The following is a 12178-nucleotide window of genomic DNA, read 5'->3' on the forward strand; positions in this document are numbered from 1 at the left end:
AGAAAAATATTTTTAAAATCAGCTTTATCCTATTAGAAGCAAAGCAAGCTCTGGAGGGACAGCTCAGCAGTACAGTGCACACGATGGGCCCAGAAGTCTAATGCTAGTCAGTCCTACCTCTCTGTCTCTGTCTCTCTCTCTCTCTCTGCAAACAAAGCTAGAGAAAAACATACTTAGAAAGCAGCTAGTTAATGAACATAACAGTGTAAAAGCTTAAGTAAAGTACCATAAAACACAATCTTCTGATGCTACCAGACACAATCAGAACTGAGTATTTATGTAGGGTTTCATGTAGTCTGTAAAAGTCTGCATTTTTTAATAGAAAAGATAAACTTAATGTTCTAGAAAGTTTGAGCCAGGGTACCATTCTTACTACCTGTGCCTATTCATAGGCATATCACTGAAAGCAGTGTTTGTACATCTCAGACCCACGCTATCCTCTGCAACTACATAAGACTGTCCACAACAGGCTGAAGAAACTCTAGACGCAGCTCAGAGATTGTAACTCCTGCTCTTGGTTTCCCTTGGTTATGCAGAGCACAGCATAGGATGCTAGGCAAAGTGCCCAGTCCACTGGATGCTGCTTACCAAGGGCAGCTCAGGCACTACAGTCAGAAGTGCCTTCCTTAGCATGCACCCAGCACAGGTCTAACTGAAACAGGTGTTCAATGACCTAACAGAATCAAAATTATTAGCATAACAAGGTGGAGTTGTCTACATCACGCATAGCCTTCCTTTACTTTGCTTACTTATAAACTTTTGGTGTCTTGTTGCAAGGTTTTGCAATATAGTCTAGGCTGGCCTTGAAATCATAGCAATCCTCCTGCCTCTGCCTGTTGAGTGCTGGGATTATGAGCATGTGCCAGCAATACCTGGCTACATTGACTCTAATTAGGACATTGGCGATCATCTGTAAGAAAAGGCTGTATTGGTAAAGACCTGCCTCAAAGTGTCAGTATGCAAAAAGTCTATGACCTACTGCTTCACCAAAGGTTTACAAACACGAGAATCTAGAAAAATAAACTTGGTTACAGGCTACAGAAATGCTGCTGTGATTTTATTGTCAGATGCCAAAGAAGAGGAGCCACAAAATTTCAGGTGAAGTATATAGTCACCAGTTATGGTGGGCTTCAGCCTTACAATAAAGCACAGAGATCCACCTTCACAACAACGAAGAGACATTTCCCCTGCATTTAGAAGCAACAGAGCATCTGGAGGATCCCATCCTTAAGATAAAGCAAGGCTTGCCACCCGCCACCTTTAGGAACCCACACCTTTCTCAACCCAAATGCACCATTAGGTTTCCTCACTCTTCAGAAACACCCACTTCATCGTACTCTGTATCTTGCAATGTATAAGGAAGTTATAATCTCTGGAGTTTACTATCCTAAGGAGGAAACAAATACTAAAGAAACAGCAAAGCAAGCCTTGGAGAGTGAGTCCCATGGAAGCCTATGAAAGCAAGAACCTGAAGTGGGCGCCTGGGTTAGATTACAACAGGCTTCCTGTACTAGCTGCACTTAAGAGACCAGAAGAGTGAGGCACAAGGCAGGGGCAGATGGGCCAGAAAAAGAGCAGGTGGGAGAGTGTATGGCCAAAGTGAGAAAGCAGAAGGGGCTGGAGGCCATGCTGGCAATGCCTGAACTCTAGTACAAACCCGATTCCCACAGATAATTTTGACCAATCATTTTCCCTTATCCTTATTGCTCACTGTGTTAAAGTCTATGACTTCTTAATTTTTTAAATTGACTAATTTATTTGCTTTTAATGGAGATGGGTGTTTTGCCTCCTCGTATGTCTGTACACATATGCAGTCTATAAGCCTGGTGCTTGAAGAGGTCAGAAGAGGGCACTGGATCTCCTGGGCCTGGAGCTTCAGATGGTTGTGAGCCTTCAAAGTGAAGGGAACACAGGCCCTCTGGAGAGTAGCAGGTGTTCTTGCCGAGCTCTCTCTCCAGCACCAAAAGTTCATGTTTTGGTTACCCACAAATCAAATTCACTACTACTCCAAAAGCAACCCATTACGCCAACCACCTGCATTACTGCTAGCAGCCTTCAGTAATACAGAGATCCTCTTACCTGCTATACTTTCTTGGCTATTTCTGTCACCACTTTCGTGTCTTCGCTCAGTTCACTTTTCAGTGAGGACTATGGTTTATTTCACGCACAGCCAGCCCTACTTCTCACCTCCCTAATGCTTCTCTTTCCACTCTTTTCACGGGGCTTGTTGCTAATCACATAGTTTATATTTTGCTCATGTGCAAAACTCCCTGGGACAGGGACCTCTGCCAGCTTTGTACATGGGTATCTTACAGTAGTGTCTGTCCATAACAGGCTCTCAAGAACTATTTCCCAGCAGTCAGTACTCTGTGAGTTCAAGGCCAGTCTGGTCTACACAGTAAGTTCCAGGCCAGCCAGTGAGGCCCTGTGTCAGAACAAAACAAAGAAACAATTTCCTAAATAACAATAAATTTTAAGTTGTTTTTCCCAAAGTAATTTCTCTTACACCTCTGGATTGGCTACAGATCCAGTAGCAATAAGAGAACAAATCATCAGCAAAACACAGTGACAGATAAGTCAAGAATGGTCCCAACCTGCCTAGTTAATCTCTTTCAGCATTATTTTCTCCAAACAACAACAGCAGGTTTGTTTCCCAATTGCATCAAAAATAAACTTTTAAAAATTCTGCCAGGCTGGAAAGAGAGCTCAACAGTTAAGAGCACTGGCTATTCTTCCAGAGGACCTGAGTTTGATTCCCAGGGCACACAAGGTGGCTCACAACCATCTGTAACTCCAGTTCCAGAGGATTCTGACTTCTGAGGAGGGCACTGCATGCATATGACACAGATAAACACATGCAGGCAAAGCATCCAAATACATAAGATAAAAATAAATGAATGTTTTACAAATTCTGCCCTTTGTTTTATTTGTCTTTAAAAGTCTGGATTTAGCAGCCATGCAGAGTGATAACACACACTTTTAGTCCCAGTGATTAGGAGACAGAGGCAGGTGGATCCCTGAGTTCAAAGGTAGCCTGGTCTATAGAGTGAGCTCCAGGGCGACCAGAGCTATACAGAGAGACCCTGTCTTGAAAAACCAACCAAACAAACAAACAAGAATCTGGATTTACCAGTTAATTTCTATGAAGAATAAAAATATAAACGTAAAATCAGAAATTCATATCTGACTGCCAATAGTCCACACCTCATTATACGGTTTGTAGTCTTACTTTGTTTTGTTTGTTTGAGACAGGGTTTTTCTACGTAGCCCTGGCTGTCCTGGAACTCACTCTGTAGACCGGGGTGGTCTCAAACTGAGAGATCCATCTGCCTCTGCCTCCCGAGTGCTGGGACTAAAGGTGTACACCACCACGCCTGGCTTCTCTTTTCATATTAAACTTACCCACCCCATTATTTATTTTATCTAAAGTATAACTTCTGTTATAGTCACAGAATCTCTATTCCAGTGTAAACCTATTTAGTTTTCCCTCTTATATATAAAAAAAAAATTACCAGATAATTTTTGCAAAGAACTAGGTCAGTCTCTTTCACAAAGACATAATAAATACTTAACCTCTACATTTTAAAATGTGTGTTGGGAATATCCACAGCACATGCTTATGAAAATAATAACACACAAGATAATAATTTAATAAATTTTGAATGATGGCAATATCAAAATCTCTTAGAAGTCCTACCATATCAAGTATATAGAATCTTATTAAGATTCAAAACTACACATAAAAACTACTGTAACAACATGCATGAAATAATGTTTTGAATAGATATTCCCAGAATATTCAATCTAAGACAGAAAATGAATATCAGTTCAAAAGATATATTTTGTACAAGGAGGATCATACTACTTGAAGTCATAATTTAAGAAAAATGACATATGAGAGAGAAAGGCTTGCATAATTCATCCAAGTGATAACAGGTGGAAACAGAAATAAAGGAGGCATGAAAGGGGAATTGGTAAGCTTTAACTAGGGATGATAAGATGCAACCAAGTACGCTTTTGAAAGCTTTGGTTGAATATCAGAAAGGAATACAAGATACAATATTCACTAAAATATGACTGAATAACTTGAAGATATCAGTTAGAACCATAAAGAGCATATATTAATGTTCAGGGTTACTCAGCAAACAGCTGTTTCTATGAGATGGAAAGTAGCCAGCATTCTTAAACCCCCTCAAAATCGATTCATTTTTAAAATCCAAGATTATCAAAAAGGATGCTACCTCTCACACAGAGTTCTGCCAACCACATCTTCTTGAGAAAAAGATTGCTTGAGCAGTGTCAAAACAGAAATTTAAAATATTATCTTCATGAAAACTACTCAAATTGATCTTTTAAAAGCCTCTATCATTGCTTTAAGTGTCTAAAGTACCAGAAATAAACTTTTATACTAAAATATTTCAATAATTGTCTAAAATGCTGCAATAGAATGTAGACAGAAAATCTTTATCTACAGTTTTTATTTAACTCTCTTTCTTCTTACTAAATGTATGTTAACAAAAAAAACCTCAAATGATCTAGACAAAAGCTTTTAGCTCAACACATAATTGCAAGAAAATTACAATAATTGTACCAATTAAAATAATCTTGAATGAACAGTATGTCATCTTAATGTTCCAATGGTTTATAGAGGGATCTACTTAATTAGCTAAAATTGCTTTCCAGCGCTAGTATCAAATGTCATTTGTTAAAAGTTGAACAATTTAGAAAATAATTTAACAAAGCAATTTTACCAAACACCAAGAACCAACATTTTCTTTTTCAGCTGAATAAAGCAAGCAGATGTATCATCAAATTGCTATAAAAATAAATGAAGCTTTTTATGGATTAAAAAATAAATTTTACTACTAGCGTTAAAAATACTATTTTCTGATTGTTTTTACCAAATCAGATTTCTTTAATAAAATAAATGAATATCAATTATATACTGCTGCTTTTTGTCAGTTGTAAATAAAACTTTTTATTATTCAAATGACAAGCACCAAATAACTCAGCTATGGGTAAGTAGAAACAGATATCTAAATTGCTAGAACATCTTTCAATAGATGGATTTTCAATATGTTGAGCAAACTGTCTTTCTATGGTTGTTCACTGCAAATTATTTTACTTAATTATTTTAAGTAAATTTCCTTATGAATTTTCAAACTGCTTTTTACACTTTCTTTTTTTCTTTGTTGGCTAACTACAAATACTTTCTCTAAGCAGTTATGGGCCTATAAGACATTTTTAAAAAGAAAAGCATCTCAGAGTTACCCTAAATCCAGTCCACTCTCAGATGACAAGACCATCAGGGGTTGAGTCTAAAGTAATAGGTTGGTTAAATCACAAAAGAAAATTGGCATCACCTAATTTTATCTCTAATATATATTATTCTATATTGATATGATCAAAATAAAATATTCCCCTTGAGAAATTTATTCCAATTTATAGTCATTATATGATTTTTAAAAAGCGCTTCCCTGTCCCAAAAAATTATTTCATAATATTCTACTTTCTTTTCTTTCTTTCTTTCTTTCTTTTTTTAATTTCTTTCTTTCTCTTCGAGACAGGGTTTCTCTGTGTGTCTTTGGCTGTCCTGGATTTACTTTGTAGACCAAGCTAGCCTCAAACTCAGAGCAATCTGCCTGCCTCTGCCTCTCTGAGTGCTGGGATTAAAGGCGTGCACCACCACACCCAACTATATTCTATTTTTCATAAAAGGGTACAATAACTGCTCTTATCTTTAAACCACATCCTAAGCATTCCTCCTTTTTTGGTGTTGTTTGTTTGTTTGTTTGTTTGTTTGTTTTTCAAAACAGGGTTTCTCTGTAGACCAGGATGGTCTTGAACTCACAGAGATCTGCCTGCCTCTGCCTCCAGAGGGCTAAGATTAAAGGGCACATTCTACTATGGCCCAACTTAAGCATTCTTTTTTGTCTACAGGACATATTTCAATTAAAAAAATTAGAACTACCTATGAGGTTCAGATGGTGGAATCTACAATGTAAATTTTAAATTTCAAGCAAAGCACAAGCAATTATTTCTCTGCTTCTTGGCTGCCACAATGAGAGCAGCTCTGCTTGCCCAGGCTCTCCCCACCAGACAGACAGAGAGACCTTAGAAACCATGCGCTAAATATATCCCTGCTTTCTTAAGCTGTAGTCATAGCACTGAAAGTACAACTAACACGGAAAGTGAGTATCAGACAAGCAGAGTGACTGCTGTGGCCATTGCTGAGAAGCCTCTGACCTTGTTTGCAGGAAGAATCTGGAAAAGCTGGAGATGTAGGCTAGGGAAGCTCCAGGATGCTCTAAGTAGAGCTCATGGGCTGTTTATTGCAGGAGGAGCTCAAGGAACCAGGATGTCAATGAGCACAAGGACAGTAAGCTGTTCATCTGGCTACGTGCACAAAAGAAGACTGTGCTGGGAACAGGACTAGAAGGCCTCATAAATTCCACTCTGGCAAAGATCCTGTCTATGTTTAAAAAAAAATTAGATGTATTTTTTGTGTATCAATGTTTTGCCTGCAAGTATGTATATGCAGTACATGTGTGCCTGGTATCCTAAGAGGTCAGAACACAGTTCTGGGAACTGAGCCCAGGTCCTCTGCAAGAGCCATCTCTCTGGCCCAAGTTCCTGTCTGTTTTGCCCATGCCCTAAGACTTTTTGGGAGGCTTGAGTTTTAAAGTGATGGACTAAGTAATATGACAGATGAAATGTCACTATTTTTAGTCCTATTTACAAGAAGAATTGAAAGCAGAACAGAGGATTTGAAAACCTTAGTTTCAAAAGAGCAGCAAAAGTAAGGCTCTGAAGGCAAGGAAAGTGAGGCTGCTGAAGGGATGGGGACACACCAAAGAAGCTGAGTACTCAGCACACTTTGATGTCCTCTATCTGACACTAGATTTGCAGACATACAGAATGTAATGTTACAGGGTTGTGGAAATCAAGCATGAATTTTCCAGAAAAGCCTAGAAAGACAGGCAAAGTGTGACAGGGATGGTGTGAGTGCAGCAGCCCTGGAGGAAACAGTGCATAAAGTATGAAGGTGAGGGCCAAAGACACAACAACAACTCAGGAAGTTAGATATTCCAGGAACATGGGACATCTGCTGAGGAAAGCTGCAGGCAACAAGCAGGGCAATCCCAAGAAAGGCCATGGAGCGCCCAACGGCAAGCTGTAAGACAAGAACGCTGTGCCTGTTGGATCTCAACATGACAGCACATGCCTCAGATGCCTGACAGAGCTACAGGGTCTAAATTAGCCCACCTGGGTTTCGGTTCTGTCCTATCCATTTTCTTAGCCTCTCTTTTCCTTGCTTTGGGAGGGCAATCTTTACTCTGTGCCACTGCAATCTGCAAACATGTCGTTTTCTTCTTGATATTACAGGGGTATAAGAGCTAAGCGTTTATCTTGAGTCTCTGAGGAGATACTGAACTTCAACAAGTGACCAATACTGAAGTGTTGAGGCTGTGAGGATAGATGGGCTGAGTGCACTTTGCTTGATGAGTCAGGCCTGGTGGGGGGGTTAAGGTAGAAGGTTATGGTAAAGCTGACACAGTTCCTCACAGAATATAGGCAGCAGCATCCCACAGACTGCAGGCCCCGGCAGAGTAAAAGGTGGGAAGAGAAGCAAGCCCGCAGAGGTAGATGTGCTCTCTCCACCTCTGGCCACCATCCCGTGAGCTTGTAGTCCTCTATGCTCTCACAACACAACAGTCAACAATCATGAACCAAAATAAATCTTTCCTTCCTAAAAAAAAAGCATAAGAAGTAAGACATGGAACAATTATCTCTCAGCAAAGAGCAGTGATTTTAGACTTAAAAGTTTCTTATCACCCAGAAATTGACTTAACTGGCAAATTATTTAAGCCATTTTTTTCTTCCTCTCAACTTATTTCAAATATGTATGTTTTACTTTCAATCAGAATATCAGTTCTCAAAGCTCAAGCATTTAGAGGCAAATTATATGGCATATATAATTTTCCACACATAGTTTGGAAGAGCTATGTTTGCATTTGTATAGATGCACAAGACACAAAGAGAAAACAAGCACTCAGAAGATGACGTGGATGAAACAGTGGAGCAAATATTAACAGATGAGTCTGGAAGAAGAGTGGGGATGTGGGCATCCTTTGTGCTGTTCTTGTTCTTGCAATGCTTAAGTTTGAAAGTATTTCCAAATAGAAAAGACAATTAAACATATGTACATCCTTCAAGGACACACATGCTTTTTGATCTCTCCCTCTCTTCAGCCCACCAGCCCCTGTAACACGTAAGAGCATAAAGAACAACTGCATAAGCTCTGGCTCTCAGTAGATGTCACACTAAGTATACGTTAATGAAGAAACAACTAGGGCCAACAAAAGAAACCCAAGAAAGAAACTAAGCACAAAAATCCCCATTAATCTTGGCTTCTTTAAGGAACACAAGTTGAGTTGGTATGGATTAGCAGTAGAATGTGTGACCACCATGCATAAGGCTCTGGGTTCTACACCTAGGACTACAACAATAAGAAAAGCAACAACAACAAAAGAGCCACAGTTTCAGGGAGACATAGATCCAAATATCAACAATGCAGCATCTAGCAGGGGTACAGAGACTTAATAACTCTTGCAGGACTGACTGGAATCAGAGATCTTTTTTAAAAAATGTCTTTTAAATCTGTTTTATTTTATATTTCTCCCACTTCTATTGCCTGGGGACTTTTTTCATTCTTTCTATCCTATTGGGACTCTACATGCACTTCTCAAATTGTTGTTCATAGTGTCTGATCCTGAGATACAGTGAACTTCCATGGATTCTCAGTCACAGCTGGTAAGGGAAATAATGTGAAGCCCATTCACTCCAAACTGAAGATTAGCATGGATACTTTGTTTAAAAGAGCGAGACAGAGAGATAGACACACACAGACAAAGACAAAGACAGACAGGCAGACAGAGACAGAGACAGAGACAGAGAAACTGGAGAGACAGAAACTAACAATTTTAAACAGTGATCTCATGTTTTTATGAAAGCAAAGAATTTACAGAAGGAAATAGTAATTATCTGATATGAGGATTTGTTACTAAAGTTAATTAAAAACCACAGGAAACCTCATAAATACTAACTACAGGAACTCCCAATGTTCCTAAAAAAAAAAACGGAAAACACAAAAACATCAGAATTGCAGCCCTTGGCTCCCCAACAAACTTCAGCCCTTGATTCCATCACAAACGCCAGTGTGTCTCCAACTGGGCTCCAGCCTAGGAAAGTTTCCACACACACAGCAAAAGACATCCTTCCAGGTCATACTCCAGCGTGGATGTGGAGCCTCGCTTTAAATCTACCATACATTGGCCTTTTGGCAAGTGACTTGTCTCTACTGTTTTCAGTTTTCTAATGTGCAACATGAGGGCAACAGTACTATCTCAGACCCGTGAGAACGAAGAGCTAACGCCATGGAGTGCTTACAGCGAGCGGCATAGGAGTCAGAGTGACCCAGGGTAAGACGCCAGCTCTGCTGCATGAGACTGTGGGACTTGGGAAGCTATTTAACTTTCAGAGTCTTAATATTGCTTGCTAATAAACACTGCAACAGTCCTCTGCAATTCTAAAGCCAGTTAGGAAAAATCAAATGCTAACAATACTCGAAGGAAATAAAAATTATCTGAACTCTTAGAGATTATAAACTATGAACTATATTAATATTTTAGTTTTATTCTAAAAGTTTCAATTACATTCAGTTTTATAAAACTTTACATAGTTTCTGCAAGTTATCTTTTTCTACAAAACAGTTTATTTATTTACTTTTGGTTTTTCAAGAAAGGGTTTCTCTGTGTAGCCCTGGCCATCTTGGAACTTGTTCTGTAGACCAGGCTGGCCTTGAACTCAGATATTCTCATACATACACACACACACACACACACACACGCACACACACACACACACACACACACACACACAGACCCTGGCCTTAAGAAACAGTTTATTAGAATAGCAACTGAACCTTGTTTAGCAAACAAAAGCATCTTGGCTTTGTATTTTGTAAGAGCCAATAACTCTTACAATTGCACACCTCTGAAAAAAGAAGAAGTACAAACAGAGCTCCGAGCTCACAGCACAGAAGCTGTGCAATGACAGCTCCAGAACAGCAGGGACCAAGGAAGATGGACTGAATTCAGAAGTAGAGACTTTGTGTGTTTTACAACTCGGGGCAAAGTTAAGCTCCAAGAAGTCAAACAAAATACCTCTCGTAGATGGTCTTCAACGTCATCTGATCAGGAACACCTTCAGTCTCTTCCAGATATAGTATGAGCCATGAAGTCCGGTATGGCCACTGCTCGGTAAGGTTGATCCAGCTGGCTAGCCTGTCCCAGTTGAAAGTAATCTGATTGGCTCTTAGTAACCGCCCTTTAAGGAATATATACACATTTAAAAATTAATAGACATACTAACTAGAACATTTAGTGTCAGTCACAAATAATTCATCTTTGAAAGTGAAAATTTTGCCATTTGGTTATAATATAGATAAAATCTAGTATTTATATGGTTTCTAAAATCCAGATTTTAAAGATTCAGAGGGCATGGTGGCAGACATCAGTAATCCTAACACAACACAGGAGACTGATGTAGGATATGACAAGTCTGAGGCCAGCCTGAGCTACATAGTGAGAGCCTGTCTCAAAAAATAAACCAACAAACAAAATAAAACACCCACAGTAGTCCTCAATGCTCTGGATGTTCTGAAGCATGACTGCTAAGCGCCTCTCTCTGGATCTAATAGGACCCAAACATACTGGTCCACCTTTGAGTTATGACTTCATTTACTTCCCTTCTAACCAAGACAGATCATGTTAGTAATTACCAACCCAGGCACAACGTATCTAAAACTCGTTATTTACACACTGAATACAATGAGCCCATTTGTAGAATGTTCTGAAGACTGACTCAGCATTTCTACCTCAGAGCATGCTCACTTGTAGACAACTGCAATCACCAAGCTTCTCTCCACCATATCATCACCTTAACCTTGTCTTGACGGGACTACAAAGTGGGGCTTGGATCTTCACTGAAAACACTGTTATCAGTTCAGTCCGTATCTGAACTCACATCTACTTGTCTGGCAGACTCTAACGTGAATTCTCTCTTCCCACTCTTCATCTTACAGATGATGACTCCTCATCCAAATCTGCCCCTGTCTCAGACCCTCATCTGCATTTTCACCACTGAGTTTCCTAGAAGGTGGGTCTGCCTTGCTGGATGGGTGACAGGATATGACTCTTTCATCCCAGTGAGCTATGTCACAAGTGTTTGCCAGCTGTGGACTTCCTAGAGTTATTATAAATACCAACGCTGGGGTAAAACCCAGAACAAAACAGATGATAATGTCACAGCCTTCCTGAGAGGCAGTCACTCAGTGAAGCAGATGATAAATCCAGTAAACGAACAACAGCCTATGAAATAATTAGGTGAACACTGAATTAAATGGGTTTTTTGGGAGGGCAATAAAAATGAAAAGCCAAGCACTAAAATAACCCTGACAATATGCTTCTTATAGAAGGTTGGGGTTTTTGTTTTTTAAAATATAGAGTGTTACGTCACCTGGCTGGCAGTGACTTCCTAACCTTCCTGCCTTCACTTGCAGAGTGCCAGCTAGGATTACAGATGTGCACCTCCACATCCAACTTACTAAGTTGTCCAGGCTGGTCATGAACTTGAGATCCTCATGCCTCAGCCTGGTGTGTAGCTAAGATTTTAAGTCTGTGCCACCAGGCCTGGCTTTAGCAGCAATTACTTAAAGGTATCAACTCAAGCCTCTCTCAAGTACCTGAAGATGTCTAGACAATCTAATTCCTTCTTGTGGATTTTGGAGCCGTGGGCCTCAAATGAACTGCAACTCTCTAGCATTGCTTCTCACTACTCTGTTCCTCCAGTTCCACCCAGGACTGCACTGCAGCTGCTCTTGGAGTCCCACAGCCCTTGAACTTGCTGCTCCTTTTCCTCAGAAGGCTTCTCTCAAGAAGCGTGTAAAGTGGGGTTCTATTTAACTCAGGTCTCTTATTCACTCACAATCAATTCCAGACGCTGAAGTGGGTACTGCAGTTAAGCAAATCAGACAAAAAGCCTTGCAGGAGGTTCTCCCATCCCAGAGAGCAGCAGACAGGAAGAGTTAGTGACAGTATGTGTTAGAGGACAGCTG

At 39.9% G+C, this 12178-nt stretch overlaps 1 protein-coding gene across 10 annotated transcripts in view; it reads right to left on the reverse strand.

Moving 5' to 3' along the window:
- KIDINS220 (kinase D interacting substrate 220) overlaps nucleotides 1-12178 on the reverse strand; it is a 92738-nt gene that overhangs the window by 38218 nt on the left and 42342 nt on the right. For all 10 annotated transcript variants that reach the window (XM_084792170.1, XM_084792178.1, XM_084792171.1 and 7 more), the window contains exon 22: nucleotides 10227-10389. In XM_084792170.1, coding sequence (XP_084648296.1) covers nucleotides 10227-10389 — 163 coding nt within the window. The remainder of the gene's footprint in view (nucleotides 1-10226; nucleotides 10390-12178) is intronic.

This window comes from Acomys minous, assembly GCF_964271855.1.
Source record: "Acomys minous genome assembly, chromosome: 8".
In the NCBI taxonomy this organism is placed as follows: Eukaryota; Metazoa; Chordata; class Mammalia; order Rodentia; family Muridae; genus Acomys; species Acomys minous.